We start from the raw sequence: 25,034 nt of genomic DNA, 5'->3' as shown, positions 1-25,034 counted from the left end.
TCCTGTTGCCCAGGCTGGAGTGCAGTGGCACGATCTCGGCTCACTGCAAGCTCCACCTCCCAGGCCCAAGCGATTCTCCTACCTCAGCCTCCCGATTAGCTGGAGTTACAGGCGCCCACCACCACGCCCATCTAATTTTTTGTATTTTTAATAGAGACTGGATTTCGCCATGTTGGCCAGGCTGGTCTCAAACTCCTGAACTCAGGTGATTCACCTGCCTCGGACTCCTAACCTTTGGGTTTTTTTATAGGTAAACACTGATTATTTCTACTTCATTGGCATAGTGGAAAGTTCATGGGTTTGAGCATCAAATAGTCTAGTGACCAAATCTCAGATATGCCACCTACTAGTTTCATGACCTTAAGCTTGCTATTAAACCTTTTTTAGCTTCAACTTTCTCATCTGCAGCATGGGAATAATAGTTCTCTTCTGTGGATATTGCAAGGATGAGTAGAAATGGATGTAAAGAGCCTGGCATAATCCCAGTAGCCAGTAATAGTTGCTATTTTAATTATTCCCCTTCCAGCCATCTTATAAAGAGACATATGAGGTAATTTCAGCATCCAGGCAGAAAGAGCTATTTTTAATTAGAGATAATGAAGTTTTGAAATCTTTAATTTCTAACAAATTTTTTAAAAAGGAAGATTGCCTACCTTGCTGTTGTGACATAACTACTTACTTTACACATGTAACTTACTTGATGTTACCATAGTTAATCATAACATAGACAAAACTCAACAAATAAGCAAGAAGTGGCTTACAGCCAAAGTGACTTTTTAGTCCATACAAAGTAGAAGTACAGAGATCAGTGGTAAAAGCAGGTCCACTGACAGCTGTAAGAAGTAACAGTTGTTACAGTGACAGAAAGCTATAAAGGACAAATATAAAGACAGAAGAAGCAATAATAATAATAGGGTAGCAAAAACACCTTCGTAACTGTTGAGGCCATTATTCTAAAGACAACAATAACCCTAGGTCATCAAGAAAAGAGTGAAATTTGGTTCAGTGTTCTTGGCCTAAGGAAGAGGATTCTGCAATATAGTTTAGAAAGATTTTCTTCTATATGTTTCTTGTTTAAAACTGTTAACACTTAAAGGAATAAACATTTATTGAATAGAAAATTTACTAAATCAAACATCTAATTCCTTGATGAGGCTAAGTAAATGAGTCTATACTATACCTAGGTGTTCAGATCCTGCTTAAAAAGCAAGCAAGGGAGGTAGGGATAGAGAGGTTGGTCAACAGGTACAAGGTTATCGTTAGATGGGAGGAATAAGTTCTGCTGTGCAATACCATTCCATTGTACAGTAGGGTGACTAAGTTAATGACAATATACTGTGTATTTCAAAATAGCTAGAAGAGAGAATTTTAAATGTTCTCACCACAACGAAATGATAAAAGTTTGAAGTGGATATGCTAATTATCCTAATTTTATCATATTGTACACATGTGTAGAAGCATATCATAATTAGCATCTGTCATTATTCTAATGGCAACAGTGACCCCAGGTCATCAAGAAAAGGGTGAAATTTGGTTCCGTGTCCTTGGCCTAAGAAAGAGGATTGTGCAATATAGCATCCCTATACATTGGCCTAAGGAAGAAGGTTATGTAGTTAGCATACCTGTACATTGTGTACAATGTATAATGATAAAATTAGGATAATTAGCATATCCACCTCAAACATCATTTCTTTGTGGTGAGAACATACAATTACTGTGTGTCAATTAAAAATAAAACGAGCAAATAGAATAAAATCCAATATGGCTTAGCTGTGTCCCTACTCAAATCTCATCTTGAACTGTAGTTCCCATAATCCCCATGTGTTGTGGTAGGGACCCAGCGGGAGGTAATTGAATCATGGGGGCAGTTACTCCGATGCTGCTGTTTTTGTGATAGTGAGTTCTCATGAGATCTGATGGTTTTATAAGGGGTGTTTCTCCCTTTTGCTCGGCACTTCTCCTTGCTTCCGCCATGTGAAGAAGGACATGTTTACTTCCCCTTCCACCATGAGTGTAAGTTTCCTGAGGCCTCCTCAGCCATGCTGAACTGCAAGTCAGTTAAACTTCTCTCCTTTGTAAATTACCCAGTCTCGGGTATGTCTTTATTCGCAGCATGAGAATGGACTAATACAAATCTAATGTCAAATTTAAAAAAGAGAGTGAAAGATTTGATAATGACATTGAAATGTCCAACAAACTTAAAATTCCTATAAAAATATTTTTAGATATCTGTAGTATCATTTAAGATATGAGTAGTTATGTGATTTCTGTTTGTTTTTGCTCTGTTCATAAATTTAAAATACTGAGAAAGTCTGAAAATGTACATTTTTAATATAATTCAAGTTATTTTCCATACTAAAATAAAGCAAGCTAATTGACATTTTGACATCATGCTGTAACTTTCTCTCTAAAAGTCTGAAAAGTCTATTGTAACATATTTTTTATGAATAAATAGCAGTAGTCTTTTATATGTGTTATATATAAGAATACAAATTTTGTCTTTCACCTACTATATTTTATACTATGGATTCTTTCCTTCTCATGCAGTTTGCTTAACAAGTTTTGCCCAGCCCTGTTTCCAGTTTGGGCGCTACTATGTGGCAAATCAGGAAGAAGATAATTAACGTAACTACAGTGTTGGCTGCCATGAACCCCTTACATGAGAAGGTGACAAAATGTACAAAATAGCTATTCAGTGTAGTATTTCTTCTTTCTTAAGGAATTGATAATTTTGTGTAAGTTCTAAGAATTGCATAAATTATTTCCTTATCCAGTGAAATCAACAAAAAACTGCCTAGCCGAACCACAATTACTTGCCCCCTGCAGAGGAACTTTCACTAAGACTTTGGTTAGAGGAGAGGTTTTTTTAAATGGCCACAGAACGATGCTTCTACATTTGTGTTTTAACTTTTATTAAAGGCATTGTTTATGACATTGTTTCATGTACCCTTTACAAAGCATAATACCAGGAAAAAAACTATCTCTTGGAGTCTTGGTACAACTACTATTGAAAAGCAAAAATTGTATATTTCATTATGTAAATCAGCTCTCATGATTGTCAGGATTGTTAGCTCTTGTGTTTTACATGTATGCTTCCCTTTTTCCCTTCTTCATCGGGTTCTTCTTTTATAGCTTTATGTAATGATGCCTTTTACTCTAAACTGGCATACATCTCATTGTGGAAGAATATAGAATTGAACACTAAAATAAAAGTGAAAAGAACCATTTGAGAGTGTCTGTAAAAGTACTTATTTGGCTGTAATCTGGTGCCTGCATTTGTGATTGGCTGTGCCTTTAAGCACAATCTGTGATAACACCTCCAGGGTTTTGAAGTGTAATGCTCCATTGTTATTCTTGAATGCATATAATAGTGATTTTTCCCACTCCTCCACCATACCCCATGTATCATTATGGTAGTGAAAACATTTCTGTTACTGGTTGGCTAGAAAGTCTTTGTGTGTCATTGCTTAATATCATTTGAAGTGTTTAAAAGGGTAGTGTCTATAATCATAATATCTATTTAGTCTGTCTAGCACTTTTTACCCATACTTGCTTTAAGGACGTCACATAAATCTGTTAACACCAGCATTCATTCCTTCTGCAGTGGGGAGTTGCAAAGTAGATCAAGCTACAAATTGTCAAGAAGGAGGTGCACCTTTTAAAGTGTGGGGAGGATTTGGTTTGTCATTGACTGAGATTGAAAAGTGAATGGGAATCCAAAAGAAATGTAGTTTTAAACCTAGGAAAGGAGCTGGGTATGGTGGCTCATACTTGTAATCCCAGCACTTTGGGAGGCCAAGGCAAGGCGGATCACTTGAAGTCAGGAGTTAGAGACCAGCCTGGCCAACACGGTGAAACCTCGTCTCTACTAAAAATACAAAAATTAGCCAGGCGTGGTAACGCACATCTGTAATCCCATCTCCTAGGGAGGCTAAGGCAAGAGAATTGCCTGAATCCCAGGAGCGGAGGTTGCAGTGAGCCAAGATTGCACCACTGCACTCCAGCCTAGGCAACAGAGCAAGATTCCATCTCAAAAACCAGACAAAAAACAAAAACAAAACCTAGGAAAGGAAGGTAAATTTATTTATGTTATATTAGCTTTTAGATATGCAGTTGTACCTGTCAGTGTGGGAAAAGTTAACGATTCAAATGTGATTATCAGAGCATATAAGTTAATGGCAAAGAGCCAATTTTACATTGTTTTGTTGTGTTTTAGTCCTACCTACTAATTATTAAGTACTTTCTATATATTGACATCATGAGATATAAGCTTTTAGTTTTGCCTCTTTGTTTTTGGCACGCTGATTTGTTTTGTTTTAACTTTGTGAAACATAATTATAGAAAAAATTTTAGCATTTTCCATTGATGGTAAGTGCTATGATTAAATATGTGGTTTTATACATTAAGAGCATGCCACATAGAGAGCTGTCTCTTTTTAAATTTTTAGTATATTGAAATTGTTATATTTTCCAAGATGTATTGCCTGGAAATCACCAGATCAAGTTTTAGTAATTAGTGGTAATTTAAAATAATCCATAAGTATATTAATATCAGAGGCATGCAATTATTTTTGCTAAGCTACCATGGCTAAACATATCAAACTAGATGATTTCCAGACTTAAAATATGTTTAGCCTCTTACCAGTAGAGGCACTTCAACTATTTATTTCTGAAAGATCATTTGTATAAATCTGCCTGATTGACTTGTGAAGTAAATCTTTGCAATTTTCTAGACCCTACAAAGTTGGATGTCCCAGGCTAAAAGAGAAAGTTTCCAGCTTTACAAAGACCTGAATGCCATTTGGTCATTCACTTATTCATGCACTTCTTAAATATGTATTAAACACTCACCATGCATTGCTGTAGCTACAGGGGCTATAAAGGTAGCTAGGAAGTGGGTCCTGACCTTAAGGAGCATATGTCGTTGCAGGGGAAATTGAGATACAGTTTGTAAGTGCTGTAAAGAGGCAGGTGCACAGCACAGTGTTGACCCCAAAGGTGGACTAATCCATAAGCCATGTTTCTTGGTCCAGTGTCTCCTCTCTGGCTTCTGTGATCATCTTGTTTATTCTCCCTCTTGGTTGTATGAGTTGGGCAAGGAGAAGTGTTAGGAGAAAAAAAATCAGCTTTAATGGACCCAGATAATTAGGACCAAGGTAAGCTCAGGGCAAATGTTCCCTTTGAGCCTGTTCACCATCCCTATCCAGTGCTAGGCACATTCTAGAATCTTGGCAACTGAGTTGAAGCCAAGGTTCTCTGAGCTCTGACTTAATGTGGGAAGAAAGTCACTTCTTCCCTTGAAATCTACCTTACAGTGATGTTTCTTCTCATTGATATATTCACTCCTGCCTTTTAAAATTTATAAGCTCAGAGACTTTAATATGTAACGAAGGTCTTCAAGAATCAAGTTTTGTGTTGGGTATGGGGCATTTAACACAATATGAATTTATAGATGACTTAGCTATAAAGTTTTTTGAATTAAGTGCCAACTCTTCAGTACTGTGAGAGTGTGATGGTAGGGTAGGTGGAATGAAGAAGAAAAAGATTACAAAGGAAAAAGTGCTTTTTTTCCCCCTTTTTGCTCACAAAGACAGAAGGAAAAGGAAAGAAAGCAAACGGTTAGTAGGTGGAAATAGGTTGGGAAGTAGCTATTGTTAAAACATCCAGGGTAATTCATCAGGTCGATAAGGGCTGTGGATCAACAAATATTAAGATTAGGGGTGCTCTGCTCAGAGGAGTATCTCGGAGTGCCAAGTGGAGACTGGCATGGACAGGTGACTTTCTACTTGGCTAAATTCACCCATCTATTAAGTTACAGATCTTGATGATATGTAGAATCCTTTGTATATATTTAGGCTGTAAAGATTTAGTTAAATTAAGCTTATCTTTCATATGGTTGACTCCTGATTAATTCTCCGTATTTCCTGATAATGTCCTTAGTCTCTAATTTAAAAACTTATTGTTAGGAGTGAGTTTATGCTAAATCTATGCAGAAATAATGTCATCCTGAGGGTCAAAATTACACTAATATATTTGTAAAACTGTAAGCTAGTGTTGTACCGTCTGTTACTATCCCTAATCATTCATATGTGTTAAAATGAAACACCACCATTGCCTTTTGCAATAGACATGATGTAGTATTTGTTCATTAATGATCACCCCTAGTCTCTGACTTTTTTAACTGATTTTTTAAATGCACAGGTTTAAAAAGTTTAAGTTTTGTTACTTTCATAAGTATATGAGCTCATTTTACTGATCTTTTTATAAACTAGATGCTTTCTGAGGCAGCACCTGGGAAACTGAGAATTGTTCATGGAGATGTCTTGACATTTAAGGTAGAAAAGGCTTTTTCAGAAAGTCTTCAAAGACCCTGGGAAGATGGTAAGTGCTTTTGGGTAGTTATAAACATCTCTTTTATGGTTATTTGTATCACAAATGTTCATTTTATGATACATTTATTACAGATGTCTTATGTTTATATTTAAAATTATCTGAACAGAATTAAATAATGTGTATTATAATTTTCTCTTGCTTCCTGCTTCCAAATTGTAAAATCTAGTTACTTTTTCTTAATTCTAATTCATTTGTCTCAAATTTCTAAATGTTTTGGATTCTGTGCAAATAAACTTACCGTTTTTTGTGATACCATATAAGGATAGAGTAAACTATGAATTGTTATTTGTTCCAAATAGTGGGAAAAAAGAAGTGCTTTAGTAAACTGAGCCATGCCCAAGCCTTTGTTTTAACTTTTTCTATGGTTTTTCACATTCAGTGAACAACCAAGGCAGTCTTCATTCACAGGCAGTGTTTATTGGGTACCTGCTGTGTGCAGCCCTTCAGAATGCATAGATAAATAGGGTATGTTTCTTCCTATAACAGACTCTCAGAACAAACAGTGGAGGGCTTAGGGTGCCTTCACATCTGGCCGCCCCCATGTCTCTGGCCTCCCCCATGACCAGACTCCTTCAGATGGGCTGTACTCGCAGTCTCCGCCAGCTAACAGGCCCTCCTGTTCTTAGCATGCAGCCTTCAGGTTTCTGCCCCAGCCCAGCCACACTGGAACCACAGTGCCTTCCTCATTACCTGTTTCAAACCTTATCTGACTGAGTTCTCCCACATTCATTTGACTGTATTCCATAGTCTTCCGGAGGATTTCTCTGCTGTTTTTCTCCCCGATACCAGCCCCTTCTGTTTTTCCTTTTACATTCGTGAACTTTTTCTAACTATTCTTAGCTGGTGGTTATTTTTCTACCCACTTTGTACATATTGTTGTTTCTGGGGTTTTTCTTTTTGGGCAAATTTGCCAGATTACTCCATTCCTATGGTTTCACTTACCACCTATGTATCACAGACATTCACATCTTTATATGCTGCCTGTACCCCCTTCCTGGGCATCTGACCTGTGACAGCTTCATCTAGGTGTTCCATAGGCACTTTAATCTCATCATGTCCAAAATACTCTTTTTTCTCACAACTCTTTTTCATGTATTTTCTAGGCCAGAAATTCAAGGACTTTTTCTGAGTACTGAGCAGTAATTAAGTATAATTTTTTCCTCAATAATGCAAAGCCAATTGTGAGAAAACATTGCTTTTGAATAATAAGTGAAATGAAAAATATTTAGCCATGTCTATTTATATATTTTTGTTTGATGCTATTAATATCCAGTCTGATTTTACTTGTCACTGAAATTGTATTCAGAATATATTGATGGAATCATTTCAGGTTGTTTTTTCCTCTGCCACCAGATCCTCCAAATGTACATATTATTGGAAATCTGCCTTTTAGTGTTTCAACTCCACTGATTATCAAGTGGCTTGAAAATATTTCCTGTAGAGATGGACCTTTTGTTTATGGCAGAACTCAGATGACTTTGACTTTTCAAAAGGAAGTGGCAGAGGTAAGTTTTAACTTTTTGTGACTATTTTATCACATGTTCAGATTTCAAAGCAAAATAATAATACTGCATTTTTACCACAGTCTGTGTTTTCTAAGTTAATATCTCATTACACACACAAAAACCCAGCAGCAGCTCAGCCAAAAGTTAAGACTGTGATGATGATCACAGATGTAACTGCTGTGAGCTTCTGGGAAAACATGAATGATGTGTGATAGCCAAGGAAGTAGTGTGGTAAACACAGGGATGCAATAGCCATCAATGCCATTGGAGAAAGACAAAAGCAATGCCCTGTTGACCATACCCAGGATTGGCACGTGATACCTTGAAATTGATCCTTTAGGCTTAATGGCATGGCAGTTAAAGAATATGATAATTGGCCAGGCATGCTGACTTATGCCTGAAATTCCAGCACTTTGGGAGGCTGAGGCAGGTGGATCGCGAGGTCTGGAGTTTGAGACCAGCCTGGCCAACATGGTGAAACCCCGTCTCTACTAAAAATACAAAAAAAAAAAAAAAAAAAAAACCGGGCGTGGTGGTGGGCGCCTGTAATCCTAGCTACTCAGGAGGCTGAGCCAGGAGAATTGCTTGACCTGGGTGGCAGAGGTTGCAGTGAGCCAGAATTGCACCACTGCACTCCAGCTTGGGTGACAGAGCAAGACTCTGTCTCAAGGGGGAAAAAAAAAGAATGTGATAATCACTTTGGAGCTGAGAAAAAGAAGGGGATTGAGGGTCTCATTATTCAGTATATAAATTGCACTTCATCCCTCACCTCAGCGAAGCCTGCTATGCCTGCATTCCCATGGCAGAAGTGTTCTGGGTTCACTCTAGAAAGTAAACCCTCCAGAGCAGTCAAGGGTGGTTTTTGAGCTGCAAAGGTATAAGGAGGGATGTGCAGACTCTTAAGTGGTTTTTATAAAAAATGTTATTATGACATACAAGTACAAGAGTATACAGCCATCCGTTGGTATCCATAGGGAATTGATTCCAGAACCCCCGCAAATACCAAAATCTACAGGTGCACAAGTCCCTAATGTCAAACAGTGTAGTATTTGCATATAACCTATTCATATCATCCCATTTACTTTAAATCATCTCTAGATTATTTGTAATACCTAAGACAGTATGAATGTTTTATACATAGTTGTTACACTGTATTATTTGGGGAATAATGATAAAGGAAAAATCTATACATGTTCAGTACAGATGCAACCATCCTTTTTTTATTCCCTGAATATTTTTGATCTGGGGTTGGTTGGATCCATGGATACGGAACCCACAGATACCGAGGGATGACTGTATAATGTACATAGATGGCTTAATAAAGCGAACTCCTGAATCCCCACCCCCAACATGGGTAATTGAATCACCAGTACCTTTGATACCCCATTGTATCCCTCACTCTGATTGCATCTCCTTTCCATCCCATGCTACTAAGGTCATCACTACTGTGAATTTTGGATTAATTCCCTTGCGTAGTCTTATCACATAGATTTATATTCCTATGATGAATACACTTTAGTTTTGTCCACTTTTGACAACTGGGTTCATATAATACGTATTCTGTATGTATTCATATAGTATGTGTTCTTTTTATCCTGAACATTATTTGTCGGATTCACTGGCATTGCTCATGACTATAGTTTATTTAGGTAGCTATATATACTACCCACTCTTTGACTGTGTAAGATCTCTTATCTATTCATTCTCATGTTCCCGTACCTTGAATTAGTTTCAGTGTTCTGTTTTTACAAACAAAACTGTCATAAACATTCCATACTATGTCAGGTGGGACACATGGGCAACATTTCTCTAGGGTATTTACCTGGGAGTGGAACTGCAAATCTTCGCCCCTGCATAGATAATGTTAAATTGAGCTCTGAAATCATCATGCCTGTTTATATTCCCACCAGCAGTGTGTATGAGTTCATTTTGTTCCATATTCTTGCCAGTACTCAATATTGCCAGACTTGTACATTTTTATTAATCTGAGGGTAATGGAATGTCATTGTGTTTTATTTTGTCCTTGCTGATTTGTAGCAAAATTGGGCACTATTGTGTGTTTACTGGCCTTTTGGGTTACTTGTTTTTAGTGCTTGCTTTTTGCTCACCTTTCTTTTGTGTTGCTTATCTTTTTCTTATTGATTTGGAGGAGTTCTCACATACTCTTTAATACTCTTCATACTAGTCCTTAGTTAAATGTGTTGAGCATTTCTTCTACTCTAAGGCATGTTGTTATTTTCTTTTTATGGTGTCTTTTGAAGAGCAAGCATTCTTAATTTTAAATTTATGTCTAGTGCTTTTTGTGTTTTATTGAGGAAACCCTTTTATATCTTGAGTTCATGAAGATGTTCTTCTGTTATCTTCTAGAAGCTTTATGTTCACCTTTCACATTTATATCTATAGTCCCCTTGGGGTTGATCTCTCTGTATAGTGAAGTAGAAGCCATTTTTACTATTTTTAACATATGGGTCCCAATTAACCTAACTCCATTTACTCACAATAGTCAGCCCTCATTGATCCCTGTCAGCACCTCTGTCAGCATTGGTCTGGTTAGAGACATAGAAGCATTGGTCTGATTAGAGACATCAAGAAAAAAATGACATGAAATCCAGGAAGGAGAGGGCCTCCCCTACAGGACAGAGAGAAAGGAGTCCTCAGGCAGAATAGCCAGTCCAGATTGGAGCCAATTAAAAGGTGAATTTGATAAAACTACTGTCAAGTTTGCATATAGTCAAAAAAAAGTTACAAAAACTCAGGAGAGTTTAAGATTGAATTCATGATAAAAAAAATAGAAAACTAAATATAACAGGGAGTGAATCAAGGGAAATATACCATTATTGGAATGAGAAGTACAAAAATATTATTTGGAGATAAATAATTATTTTGAAAACCTAAGAAAAAATGAGAGACATATAAAAATAACTATAAAACCTAACCGAGAATCTCAAGGTCACTGAGATAAATCAGGAGAAATATCATAGCCCCAGAAGGAAAAATGATTGTTGTAAAGATGGTAATTTTTTCCAAGAATTCTGTATATCTAATTATAATCCTCAAATAATTTATCTTGAAATACGCAGTTCTAAGGATCATCTGGAGTAATAGACCTGCAAGAATACATAAGAAGTGTTGAAAAAGGAAGGTGCTGAGAGAAGACTTCCTTGTCATATGCTAAAATGTATGGTGAAGCTTTAATAATTAAAGCATTATGAGAAGCAGCACGTGACAGAGCAATTACTAGACTAGAAAGCCCGATGCAGACACCTTAGCAGTATCTGGTAATGGTCAGATCAAAAATCAGCAGTGAAGGAAAGAATTAAGTAAACGCATGGATATTTGGTTAACTATTATGAAAAAAATTATCTCTATAAATTCTATTTGGGTCTTTTGATCTTCTCTTTCTGTCCTCATTATGTTCATGCCTTCCTTGGCATTTTTGTATGTAGGTATGATGTTTAAAGTAGATGTTTTGGCCAGGCGTGCTGGCTCATACCTGGAATCTCAACACTTTAGGAGGCTAAGGTGGGAGGATTGCTTGAACCCAGAGTTCGAGACCAGCCTGGGTAACATAGGGAGACCTTGTCTCTACAAAAAATACATAAAAAATTAGCCAGGTCCAGTGTTGCATGCCTGTGGTCTCGGCTACTCAGTAGGCTGAGGCGGGAGGATCACCTGAGCCCAGAAGATCGAATTGCAGTGAGCCTTGATCACGTCACTGCACTCCAGCCTGGGCGACAGAGCAAGACCCTGTCTCAAAAAAATGAACAAATAAATAAAGTAGCTGTTTTAAGATCCTTGCCTGCTAATTTCATTATCTCTGTCATTTCTGTACTCTTTTAGTAATTGATTTCCCCTTCCTTGTTATAGGTTCCATTTTTCTGTTTCTTTGAAAGCCTGATGATTTCTGACATAACATCAGGTATTGTGAGAGTTTTATCTTTTTTAATGCTGATGAGGGCTGGATTTTGTGGTATTGGGTTGAGTGCTGGGTTTGTTCTGACACATACATAAGATTGCTTGAGGCTTGTATTGTTCTGGTGAATCCAGGGTAGCTTTTAATTTGGGGCTAATTGAGCCCCAGTACCACGTCATGACCTTTCTGAGGAAGGCACCCAATGCCCTGCATGTTTCAGGGCCTCTTGAGCCATGTGAACCCCAGTTGCTCCTGCCTTCCCCTGGTTCTAGTTCAGGCTCCCAAGCCTCAGCCACCTGCAGATCAGTGCTCAGCAGGGGACTTGGGGGGCCCTTTTGCTACCTCAGGAGCTCTGCCTCACATTCTTTCTCCCTCTCCTGTTCCTGTCTCCCCCACCCCCTGCTCCTGCACATGTGTGAGCACCGTGTGTGTGTGTTTTCCATATCTTTGGTAGTCCGCCCCACAAATTCTGCCTGCTGAGGCCTCCCAGATCTCCAGCTCTGGCTCCCCGAGCCCAGGAGACCTCTAGGCTCAGTTTGAGCTGCGCACTGCCTCTGCTGAAGCCTGAGAAGGGCCTCCAGTCCTCTGCAGGCTGGGCATCTAAGCCTCATCTTTCCATTTCAGTGATGACAGTCCTGCTCCGCCTGTTGTCCTGTTTATGCAAACCGGTGTTTCCTATGACTTACTCAGCTTTATTGTTGTTTCCGAGCAAAACTTTTTAATACCAGAATTTGTTTGAAATCGATAGATTCTACTACTACGTAAGTTTAATTCTTTAAATGCCTTCCTCTCAGATAATTTGAGTGTATCATAAGAATTTCATTTCTTAGATCTATCCCTCTCTTTTTACTCTCGTTCCCGTTTAGGGAAATCATTTCCAACGAGGGCACTTTAGCCTTATCCGCTCCTCAGGGGCATTTGGCAATGTCTGAGGTGTTTTTCGTTGTCACAACCTGGGAGGCGGCTTCTGGTCTCTAGTGGATAGAAGGTTCGGGATGCTGTGAAGCATTCTTCAGTGCACAGCAGAGCCTCCCACAGCGAAGAACCGCCCAACATTAATTAGCCCAAGATGTCAGTCATGCCATTGTTGAAAAACTTTCCTTTAGATTATTTGGCCATAAAATATTTCTCTCAGGAGTCTTGGAACTTCCTGTCATAAAAATGTAGGACCCTTTTGTGTTTGTTAGGAAGCCTGAGATGATGTCACCACTTTCCGTAAGGTCTTTGCCATTTCCTCTTCATGAACCTGCTAATTCTCTTGGATTGGTTTGAATTGGGCCCATGCTGAGTTTTCTTTGTCATTTTTCTCAACCTTTGGATATGTTGGTTCTGACAGAAACCATTCTTGTTTCCTCTGCACTTACACAACTTCTGACACCAGATGTGTGGGTTTTTTCCACACCAAGCAATCTCCCAATTCTCCAGACACCAGCAGGGCATCCTGCAGTTTCATTCAATTCCTATACTATCCACTTGTTTTTAGTGTTAGATCCCACAAGTTAAGGGCCAGGTCCCACAAAACTGCCCCTCACTTCAGATGACAGTCACAAATCTGGGCCTCTAGGAGTTCTGAGCAACCAGGTATAAAATAAATTACAGGTTCCCATGACCCCCTCCTCAGGTTGGATCACTTGTCAGAATGGCGCAAAAACTCAGGGAAACACGTTACCTGCACTTAAGTCATGGGTGATCAGTTGGTCTCTGTGGCCAGCCCCATCTTGAGCTACCTAGAGGCCTCATCCTAAGTTATCTCATTACTGTAAACTCTGGGGGACTTGTGAATTTAAAACAAGACATGCCTGTCACTCAGGAAATTTCAAGGTCTTTGGGAGGTGTATGCAAGGAACCAGGACAAAGTCCAAATATATTTCTTATTATACCACATCTGTGAATTTATTTTTCTCAGCTGACATGATTATTTTGGTATTTCTGCTCTTGAGTACATAATAGAGATACAAAATACTATGTACTCTATTTGTGTGGGGGAAACACAAAGAAACAGAGGCTTAAGAAGAGGTGGAGTAATTTCAGTGACTCAGAATGTCAGTTGTGGTTATTAATAATAGTGTTACTTCGACTTCACCATATGCAATTCTTTTGAACAAAAAATGGTTGATTTTAGTGAAATTTTAGCATGAATATTGAGAAGAGTTTATATCGAGTCTAATTTATAGAATGCCTTAGAAGTCTGGGTAACACTGGTCCTCTGATTTTCACATTTTGCAAGTGAAAGTTTCAGTGGGAGAATTTATAGTATATTAGTCCATTCTGTGCACTACTATAAAGAGATACTGAGACTGGGTAATTTATTATTTTTTTTTTTTAAAAAAAGTTTAATTGGTTCATGTTTCTGCAACTCTACAGGAAGCACAGCTAGGGAGGCCTCAGGAAACTTACAGTCATAGCGGAACGTGAAGGGGAAGCAGGTACAGCTTACGTGGCTGGAGCAGGAGGAAAGCGGCAGGTGCTACACACTTTACAACAACCAAGGAGGGGGTCATGGGAACCTGTAATTTATTTTATAGCTGGTCGCTCAGAACTCCTAGAGGCCCAGATTTGTGACTGTCATCTGAAGTGAGGGGCAGTTTTGTGGGACCTGGCCCTTAACTTGTGGGATCTAACACTAAAAACAAGTGGATAGTATAGGAATTGAATGAAACTGCAGGATGCCCTGCTGGTGTCTGGAGAATCGGGAGATTGCTTGGTGTGGAAAAAACCCACACATCTGGTGTCAGAAGTTGTGTAAGTGCAGAGGAAACAAGAATGGTTTCTGTCAGAACCAACATATCCAAAGGTTGAGAAAAATGACAAAGAAAACTCAGCATGGGCCCAATTCAAACCAATCCAAGAGAATTAGCAGGTTCATGAAGAGGAAATGGCAAAGACCTTACGGAAAGTGGTGACATCATCTCAGGCTTCATAACAAACACAAAGGGGTCCTACATTTTTATGACAGGAAGTTCCAAGACTCCTGAGAGAAATATTTTATGGCCAAATAATCTAAAGTTTGTTCTTCTAAGAACCAACTCACTGTCATGAGAACAGCAAGAGGGAAATCTGCCCCCTTGATCCAATCACCTTTCACCAGGCCCCTCCTCCAACGCTGGGGATTACAATTTGACATGAGATTTGGGCAGGGACACTAATTCAAACCTTTTCATATAGCAGCATTTTCTTACATGCCATTTGCTCTTGACATGGTTGTATATGTAATTTTGTATTTTAGCCACAGAAAGCTCTTTTTAACATTTACTTTGTTTGGCTTTGTGAATTACAAAACAGAAATAAATGAGCACTGTCATCTTATTTCTGTCTCTAGGACTACAGGATCTAAATGTAAGAATTCAGCTCATATGCATTAAGGGACATATAGACAATATAAAGTTGCATCTCATAAAATATAGTCAGACTGTTAAACAGTAAGTGACAACTAATCCCATCTAACCTCGTTTTATTAATATAAATGATGAACTGAGTCTCAAAAGGGTTCAATGCCTTCCAGAAGGTCTTGGAGTAGTTACAGGGAAAGCTGAACTTGAGTACAAGTAGTGTGTTTTCTGCTAAAGTCATGATGTGCAAGTTCTCGATGTTACTGGCCCAGTGTTCTTTTCTTTCTGGGTCCACCATCAGCCTCTTTTTCTTCTACCATCTCCAGAGGACCCTGGCTGTTTCTGGGCACATCCCAAGCAGGGAGGGAGTCACCTCTCCATTAATTACATTACATAGTTCTCATTGTCCCTGATATATGGCTGTGTAGCTTCTCAAGTGTAAGCCTAATTTTTCTCCTTGTACTTAAAATTATTTTAGATTAATAAAAAAAAAAAAAAACACTGTCCTTGTAAATTCTTTGACCCCTGGTGTTTCTCATACTCCATCAAAATGCTTTTTAAAAGCTCACGGGTTAGAGGTTTCCTTTTAATGAAAAATTAACTGGTTTGGTTTCCTGACCTTTTTTTTGCTAAAATCATCTATCTTGTAATGGATGTTGAAATTTCCTAGCTTTCCCTATAGTATATCTCTCACAGAAACAGTAATGTATATTTGAGGTTGACAGACCATTTAAGTTTTATGCTAGATTTGAATGAAATCTTTTGTAGACTTTTCTGGTCTGTGGTTTGAATTCTTCCTTAATGAGTTAGGGACAGCTGTGTGTGCTGCTTTCTTCTAGATTGAAATACATGATTCACATGTTTTCATCTCTACAGCCTGGGGATATATGCTACAAAGATCGAACTGAATGGGTCAGGTTAATGGATTAGGACGCACATTCCCCTGACATTTCTGGATGTGTACATAGCGTTCTAAGTGAAATATACTTAAATAAGATCTTTTTTGAATTGTGCCAGTTTCATATTAAAATTTGCAATGCATTTTGAATTTTCTGCCAGTTGTAAGATTAAGCTCCTTTTTTACTTACGAAGAACTAGAAATATTTTTGACCACTTGATCCATAAGCTTATTCTTTAACTTAAATCTCTACTTCTGTCATTTTTTGCAGCTGCATGAGAGTGTATGTGTCTTAGTTTTACATCTTAGTAAGAAAGATTATATTTTGTCTTATATGCTATAGTAACTCATCACTTAATCTTAAATATGGCATCCCAGTAATTTCAACTCTCCAAACAGACAAGAGCCAGACAGTGTAAAATAAAAAGGTCAGGGGGAAGGGGTATGAAATGAAAGGTTGGCTTTGAGTACAATCGATAACTTTGCCTATAGGAAGTTTCTTCCATATCTCACACAGAACCTATGTTTTAATCTTCCTTAAGGCGAAGCGCTAATAAGGTAAATTATATGGTTTTCATGTCCACAGCAGGCTACAAGCAGCAGAGGAAAAGAAGTGATTAGACTATATGGGTGCATTGCAGTGAAGCGGGAAAGAGCAAATCCGACAGCTGCAAACACAGCTCAAAAAGCACTGTGTCTTCTACTGTTGAGCAGTGGGGCCCCCTGCCTGTCTGCCTAGCCCCGGGATTATTCCAGTAATCGTTGCTGTTTGTAATGTTGCCCCTGAATCATTCAGAAGAGGGTTAGAATGTCCTTTGAACTCTTAAGAACACAGAGAAGCAAGATACATTTTAGAAAGATAAGCATCCCTAAGTTTTTTTTACCACCATTCAGCTCTGTTCAATTTTAACATATTGCCATATTGTTATATCTTTTTTAAAGAAATAAAATATTGTTGATATGTGTGGAGCCCTCTTCTATCCCCTTTCTTTCCCTCCTATGAGGTGTACTATCTTAAACTTCATCGTCATTATTTCCATGCATATTTTCTCCTTGTGCTGCAGATAAATACACCACACACACACACACATACACACACACTCTCTCTCTCTCAGAGATAAAGTAAATGATAGGAGTAATCTTTTCAAGATTTTATACAAATAGCATTGTACTACACAAATGTTCTGTGACTTGGTTGTTTTTGATTCCATTTTGGGATTCAATCTATGTGGATAACTCTTGCTATTCATTTTAACTATTGTTTCATATTCCATTATCAAAATTATCACAGTTTATTTTTCATTCACCTGTTGATGGATTTTTTTTTCACTTTTTGACATTACACATAATGCCATAATGAACACTTTTATACCTATCTCCTATGTACGCTGTGCTCTAGGATATGTTCTTAGAGACCTAGAGGGTCACGAGGTTTTACACAGCTTCAGCTCTATTGTATATTGCCAAATTATGCTACAAATGCATGTACAGATTTCCTCTCACTAGCAGTATCTGAAACTTCCTGTAGCTGCAGATATTCTCCAATATCAGGTTCTATTAGTTTTTTTTTTAAATGTTCATTTCATGTGTGTGAAATTATATCTAATGTTCTAATTTGCATATTTCTATTTTGTACTGTGGTAGAGCATAGTTTATATTATGGTTAATTTGGATTTCTCTTATGTGAGTTGCCTTATATATTCCATTAGCTGTTTACCTTATGATTATTGATGTATGGGAATTTCATCTCTACTCTGAACACTATAATAAAGTATGGTGGTGGTGGTGGTGGTTGTTATTGAGGAGGGTGTCTTGCTGTGTTGCCCAGGCTGGTCTTGAACTCCTGGCCTCTGGCAATCCTGCTTTGGCTTCCCAAAGCACTGGAATTATAGGCATGAGCCACTGTTCCCAGCCAAGAGCAAAATTTTTTTAAAAGGCATACATAAACATATAAAATAAAATGTTTAAAAAGACATACATTTACATATATGTATATCTTTTCTTATATAGCATCTATATGTCTTTTCATATATAGCTCTGCCTTTGCATCTTTAGGAAATTCTTCCCTACCATGGAGGTCATAGATATTTACTTATAAAAATTTTAATGCCGGGCGCGGTGGCTCAAGCCTGTAATCCCAGCACTTTGGGAGGCCGAGACGGGCGGATCACAAGGTCAGGAGATCGAGACAATCCTGGCTAACCTGGTGAAACCCCGTCTCTACTAAAAAATACAAAAAACTAGCCAGGCGAGATGGCGGGCGCCTGTAGTTGCAGCTACTCGGGAGGCTGAGGCAGGAGAATGGCGTGAACCCGGGAGGCGGAGCTTGCAGTGAGCTGAGATCCGGCCACTGTACTCCAGCCTGGGCGACAGAGCGAGACTCCGTCTCAAAAAATAAAATAAAATAAAATAAAATTTTGTTTTTCACTTACTGTTAATTTGTTTAGCGTTTATTTTTGGTTATGGTATGAGATAGGGACCTACTGTTTTCTCCTATAGATATCTAATTATACCAGTGTCACTTATTGAAGGATCCTTCTTTTTCTGTTAGCAGTTGCTACATCAAATCTATCATGTGCTAGATACCTACATGTGCTTGGGTCTGTTTCTAAGGCATTTGTTTTATTGATCTGTCTGTGCCTGCATCAATTTTGATGTCTGGTAGGGGAGCTCTCCTATCATTGCTGGTATTCTTCAGGAGTATCCTGGCCATTCTTGGCCTTATATAAATTTTACATGGAATTCAATTTTAAATATATATATAATACATATGGAAGTTAATTTTTAAAATCCTGTTGGACTTTTAATTGAAATTGCATTGCATTTATGAATTAATTTAAATATACCTAAAAAATTGCAAAACAGAAATGTTTAAGTGCTTAAAACCATAAATTACTAGGTTTTTACAAACATTGTTTGTCAAGAACAGCCAATTCCCCAAGGGTTCTGAATACTCACGATTTTAGTATATTAAGTGAAGAAAAGCATACCATTTAAAATGTTCATTCATATGTTGGAGCAATTCAGAAAATTAAGTATTTAAGCATCTTTCATTTTTCATTATGCTTGCTAATTTCTTCATCAAGTATTTATTGATTGCTTGTTTTATGTAGGACCTTCTGCTATCGAATATAACAGTGGTTCGAAAATCGCAACAGCCAGTGGTAGAGCAAATGTTCTTATTTTTGTAGTTCATTATATATGACATAAATCACACTTCTTAGGTGTACCTCTGTTGATGTTGGAGGAAAATATTCCCCATGCTTGTTGTGTGTCATGTGTCACATAGCCTACCCTTTTCAAATTTGCCTCAAAAAGTCCACCTAGTGTTCAGAAATAATGAAATGTTCACTCTTTTTCATCTAATCAGGCTGGACTAATTATTTGCTAAAATTCATTTTTGTCTCTCTCTAGAGACTTGCAGCCAATACAGGAAGTAAACAACGTAGTCGCCTGTCTGTTATGGCTCAGTACCTCTGCAATGTTCGACACATCTTTACAATTCCAGGACGAGCTTTTGTCCCCAAACCAGAGGTAAGTTTCTGCTTATTTGTTGTAGTATATCAGAATTAGGACATTTGTTCCCCTGAGGATGTGTCATAGGAAATAACCTCTAGGATCTAACTTTTGTTTCTGTGCAAACTGACACCGTACTTTACTTCTCCTGAATAAGAATCACAAAAATCATAATATGAATGGCTAGTTCTTATAATTGTTCTCCTTAGGTAAGGTGACTAAATGTTTAGGTTCATGCGTGTTACCCTGGTGGCACTATCATTCATCATCTTCATCATCATGTTACTCTTAAAGTATCCCCGTATGGAAGATAAGTTATACGGTCACCTAATATTTGAGGAAAGAAATAAAATCCTTCTGTGATTTCTGTTAGAGACCTCTAACTAAAGCTACATCAAACATGGTTTACTTAACACTTTTTTGGGAAACCTTATTATGGTCATGTTATTTGTGGTGAATCATCTGTGGATAAAATAGTTGGATATTAAACTAGGCTTTGACTATTATATATTAGTTATATGAGTAAGTGCTAGTTACAGAAACAGAGTTTGTCTGCCAAATATTAAATTAAAAAAACTGGTGTCTAGTTTAGCAAAACCACTGCTTGGTTATTTACTACAAGATGTGTACTATTAAAAACGCATCTTTTTCTTCAGTGAATGTATATTGAGCATTTACTGCTTGAAAATGGGTTGGGTAGCAAGGGGAGTCAACAGGGATATGAGCCTAATCCGTTACAGAGTCTGCCTTCAGGGAGTTCACAGCCTCATTAGGAACAGAAATTTCTCACTGGTCCCTAAAACTCTCAAATACAAGGTCTTGCACAGTTTCCCTTATTACATCATATATCCTTCATAAATAAAAAGAGATAGCATGGGAAAAAATACATTATTTGACTATAGATTTAAATATAGATTCTAGATTTAGAATAGGGACCCTAACCAATAGTGTTAGATCTACTTGTCTGTCTTGAAGCACACCTAAGCGATCTCCATGCTCTTTGCTGCCACCATCATACTTTCTTTGCCATTTGGCCAGTTAGCTGAGCGTTCAGGTGACTAGGAAGTCAGGCCATCTTCCGATTACATAACAGACATAATTGTCAGCTTTTTCTAAATCGAGCTCAGGGAGCTTGCTATCAGTGCCACCTCCCTTCAGCATCTGAGATTTCAGAGACATTGTGAATGACTTCTCCCAGAATAATTAGATCCAAGACAGAATCTGATGATTGGAGATACCTTATAGGTTATCTTCAAATTTAAAGCATTTGTGCTTTCAGGGACTTTCTCTCCCATTATAATGGAAAAAAAAAAAAAAAAACAGTGACCATGTAGCTTGCTTTCTTGTCATGCACATGTGTATTCAAATAACATTTTAAATAGTATAAGACTCGTGTCAAAAACCAAGATTCTTACTCGTAGGCCTCTATAGTTATGGTTATTACCATTATCCAGAATCTCCAGGCTATTTAAATTTTACTAACGGGTTCTTAGAATAAATATTAGAATATTTTTAGTGGAAGCTTTCTAACTCTGTTTTAGTTACCTAGTTGAGATTATTTGATGGTATTTCAAAGTTATTATCCACTTTATCTTTGATTTAGGGGTAAGGTATATATGTAGTTTATCAATTAAAATTTATCTTCTCTGGGATTAAGGCCTCAAGAAAATATTTATTATTTGGAAAAAAGCTAGCTATGTCTTGGATTCCTTTTTTTATCGAGGGATGTTTACATTTTGGCAAATGAAACATTTTCATAGCAATTTACTTCACATTTTTTATTATGTTGTAACTATTACATACAGGAGATTTATTTGTAATCCAGAAAAGCACTTATCAAGGACTTACAGGTGTGCACCACCACACCCAACTAATTTTTGTATTTATTCATAGAGACAGGATTTTGCCATATTGGCCAGGCTGGTCTTGAACTCATGGTCTCAAGTGATCTGCCCGCTTCAGCCTCCCAAAGTGCTGGGATTACAGGCTACATTTTAGTTCTAAAATAATTCTCTGCTGCTGTGAAGTAATTTTACCATATTAGGGCAAAGCAGAAATGTTCTGAGGAAAGCCAGAAAATATTTTGCTGACTGTTAGATTGAGCAAATGTTTTAAAAATTCATTTTCTCAAATAAGAAAGAGGAGGAGTTTTTACAGAGATGACAAAATAATTCAAGGCTAGTACTCTAAACCTTCTGCATGCAGGAAGAGAAAGTCCTAGACGCACATAATTGCAACACAAGGTAAGATAAGCTAAGTGCTAAAAATAGAGGTTGGGCAGATTCCTGGGTGGTTGAGAGAGGGAGATTAATGCCCAGAAGAAATTTACTAACATTCATTACTTACTCTCAGTCAAAACTCCAAGAATCGGATATAGATAATTTCCTTTGCGATACAATGAGGGGCTTAACTTATAACCACTTTTGGGACATTTTCCTGTGAGAATCTGCTATCCCTTCTATTTCTCAATCTTTTAACTAGCTCAATCCAGCTTTAATGGCAGAACTTTCACTACCATTGAACTATCACAATCCTGTTCTGACTAGTTGAACTGAATTACTGCTGAACTTCACTCTTACTAAGCTCTCTAGTGTAGTTCCCAAAATTTGAACCCAATTACTTTCTGTCTACAAAACAGCCTCTGAAGTTCTTAAAATTAGGCTAATTGGTCTACTTTAGTGTCTCTTAAACTACTAGAGTCTGTAGTATGCAGCTTTTAAGTTAGTTTTTTTGTGTGTGTGTGTGTGTTTCCATTTCACTGTTAATGAAATTATTTTACATTTATAAGACAGAATGTCTTTTGCAATGCAAATTCAGAACCAAAATTGTTTTCATGAGAGAATACAACCTGTTAAGTTTCTCAAGCTAGCTTCTCTACTGGCCTCAGTAGATCCCTGAGAATCCACATTATTTCTGGGGTTCCATGCTTAATCTTTTTTTTCAGCTAGTCTGCACATTTCTCAAGTTTGGGAAATACTGAGCTATTCGCTAGCTCCTCAAAATTCTGTCTTTTTTTTTTTTTTTTAATGAATTATGGTGATAGGCCTCATAATCTAACACAGTTCCTAAGGAGTGGACAGGCTTTTTAGTTCTCAACACTATTCTTTTTTTTTTTTTTGAGACAGAGTCTCACTCTGTCGCGCAGGCTGGAGTGCAATGACATGATCTCGGCTCACCGCAACCTCCACATTCTGGATTCAGGTGATTCTCCTGCCTCAGCCTTCCAAGTAGCTGGGATTACAGGCGCCTGCCACCACACCCGGCTAATTTTTGTATTTTTAGTAGAGACGAGGTTTCACCATGTTGGCCAAGCTGGTCTCGAACTCTTGACCTCAAGTAATCTACCCGCCTGAGCCTCCCAAAGTGCTGGGATTACAGGCATGAGCCACCATGCCCAGCCAGTTCTCAACACTATTCTCTACTCTGACCTAGTAGAAAAAATAATTTAGTTATATTATGTAGCAGGTGCTTCTTTATTGACACTAACAGAGGCAGTAGACTTCCAAGTAAGCTAGACCTACTGGAATTCCAGTACTGCTAGTTTTGAGAACCTGGTCATGTTAATAGGCTGAGTTTACTACATCCAGATTTGGCCAATAATACCACCCTTGAAGGACATTCATGAGGAATAGAAATAATCAATGGAGAGTGCCTAATATGCATATCTCGCAGTAAATGCTGCCAGCCAAAGTAGTTGTTATTGTTATGATATAAACAAATATTTATGAACTAAGTTGTAGTATTCTGATATAACAGTAGGGGTTATACTTTTTAAGCTATATACAGAATTAATACTTAATTTTACCTATTTGGAAGTATGGTATATAGAATAAGTTACCCTCAAACATGGTACAAATTTAAAGCATAAATGGTGTCCATTAAATTGTAGATGAATTAATGATATATCCATGACATACAAAGAAAAGACTGGAACTTGAGGCATCCACTCTTGACCTTTGAAGAGCAATTTAAAGGCTTCCAACCCTGCTTATTCACAGCTATTGAGGCTTTGACCTCTGTGGGAGATTGTCTTGAGTTTGGTGGGTGGATGGGTCCAGAGAAGAGACAACTGTTTTTCATGCTTTTGTGTTTTTTGAAATCTGATATCAAGGATGTTGTTTCTGCTGTATATTTACCTTGTTTTCAAGAATCATTTTGGTATAAGGTCAGAACACTAGTATTTTCCTTCTTAACTAAGACTCTTCTATCTTTGGTCTGTATTCTCTTCCTAGAATCAGATTGAGATGGGATTTTCATAAAGGCGATGTATTGAAAAGGGCCCAGGCCGGGCGCGGTGGCTCAAGCCTGTAATACCAGCACTTTGGGAGGCCGAGACGGGTGGATCACGAGGTCAGGAGATCAAGACCATCCTGGCTAACACGGTGAAACCCCGTCTCTACTAAAAAATATAAAAAACTAGCCAGGCGAGGTGGTGGGCGCCTGTAGTCCCAGCTACATGGGAGGCTGAGGCAGGAGAATGGCGGGAACCTGGGAGGCAGAGCTTGCGGTGAGCTGAGATCTGGCCACTGCGCTGGCGCCTGGGTGACAGAGCCAGACTCCGCCTCAAAAAAAAAAAAAAAAAAAAAAAGAAAAGGGCCCTCAGGAGAAGGGGCATGAGGGTAGCGGGAAAGAGCAGGGGAAGAGCTAAATAAGAATATTGTTCCTCTGGGAGACCAGCTTCAGCCTGGAACCATGGCGGGAGAAGGAACTGTGTAGCACAAATTGCCCCACGTGTCTGTGTTCCCTTGAGGCAAGGGACCAACTTGTTGGAACCTGTGCCAGCCAGTCTTTGCAGGGAGCAGTGGGGCAGTCACTTCCCAGTAGAGGCAGCTCCATCTCTGGGAGCCGTTAGCACCCATCAGTGCCAGCAGCTGGGGGGTGGCTGCCCTGGCCCAGTGGAAGGAGCTTGGCCAAGACACAGCATCCTGTCTGGCTTCCTACCAGTAGACAAAGCTGTAAGATTACTCACATGGCCACCTCTCTGCCTCGGTTGCTTGGAAGTTCTAAACCAAGTTTCATGTTTAATTGCTTTAGCATGCTTCAACCAGGAACATTGAGTAGCATTTTTCCTCTCTTCTTTTTGTTTGTAACTTTAGTCTTTCATCTTTATCAGTTGTCTTAATACTTACTATAACTGCAATTTTATTATAAGTTGCCTCAAATTCTTTTTTAAAGCCCTGGAGTCCAAAATAAAAATAAATATAAACCAAAAGACATTTTTATGATTAGAGCAGTACCAGAGTCATCTTCCTTAAAAATCAGGTGAAATATGTGTTGAATAGAGATAAGAGTATTTGCTCTTACAATTTTAATTCAGTACTAGGCATGCTTTCATAAACTGCTCAAGAATAAAGTAAACGGTAAGTATTCTAAATCCAAGGAAGGAGAAAGCAAAATTGCATTTTTGCATACTTTTGCATACATACTTTTATGTATATATAAAATGCAATGAAATTAATACAAAAGCTACTGGAGATAATG

General features: G+C 38.1%; 1 protein-coding gene across 1 annotated transcript in view; it reads left to right on the top strand.

The window, feature by feature from the left end:
* Window positions 1-25,034, top strand: part of TFB1M (transcription factor B1, mitochondrial) — a 55,428-nt gene that overhangs the window by 9,319 nt on the left and 21,075 nt on the right. Inside the window, exons 3-5 of the mRNA XM_010357552.2 lie at window positions 6,272-6,380; window positions 7,746-7,897; window positions 19,452-19,571. Coding sequence (XP_010355854.2) covers window positions 6,272-6,380; window positions 7,746-7,897; window positions 19,452-19,571 — 381 coding nt within the window. The remainder of the gene's footprint in view (window positions 1-6,271; window positions 6,381-7,745; window positions 7,898-19,451; window positions 19,572-25,034) is intronic.

This window comes from Rhinopithecus roxellana, chromosome 4 (genome assembly GCF_007565055.1).
Source record: "Rhinopithecus roxellana isolate Shanxi Qingling chromosome 4, ASM756505v1, whole genome shotgun sequence".
Lineage (NCBI taxonomy): Eukaryota > Metazoa > Chordata > Mammalia > Primates > Cercopithecidae > Rhinopithecus > Rhinopithecus roxellana.
This window is presented reverse-complemented; position numbering and strand designations above follow the sequence as displayed.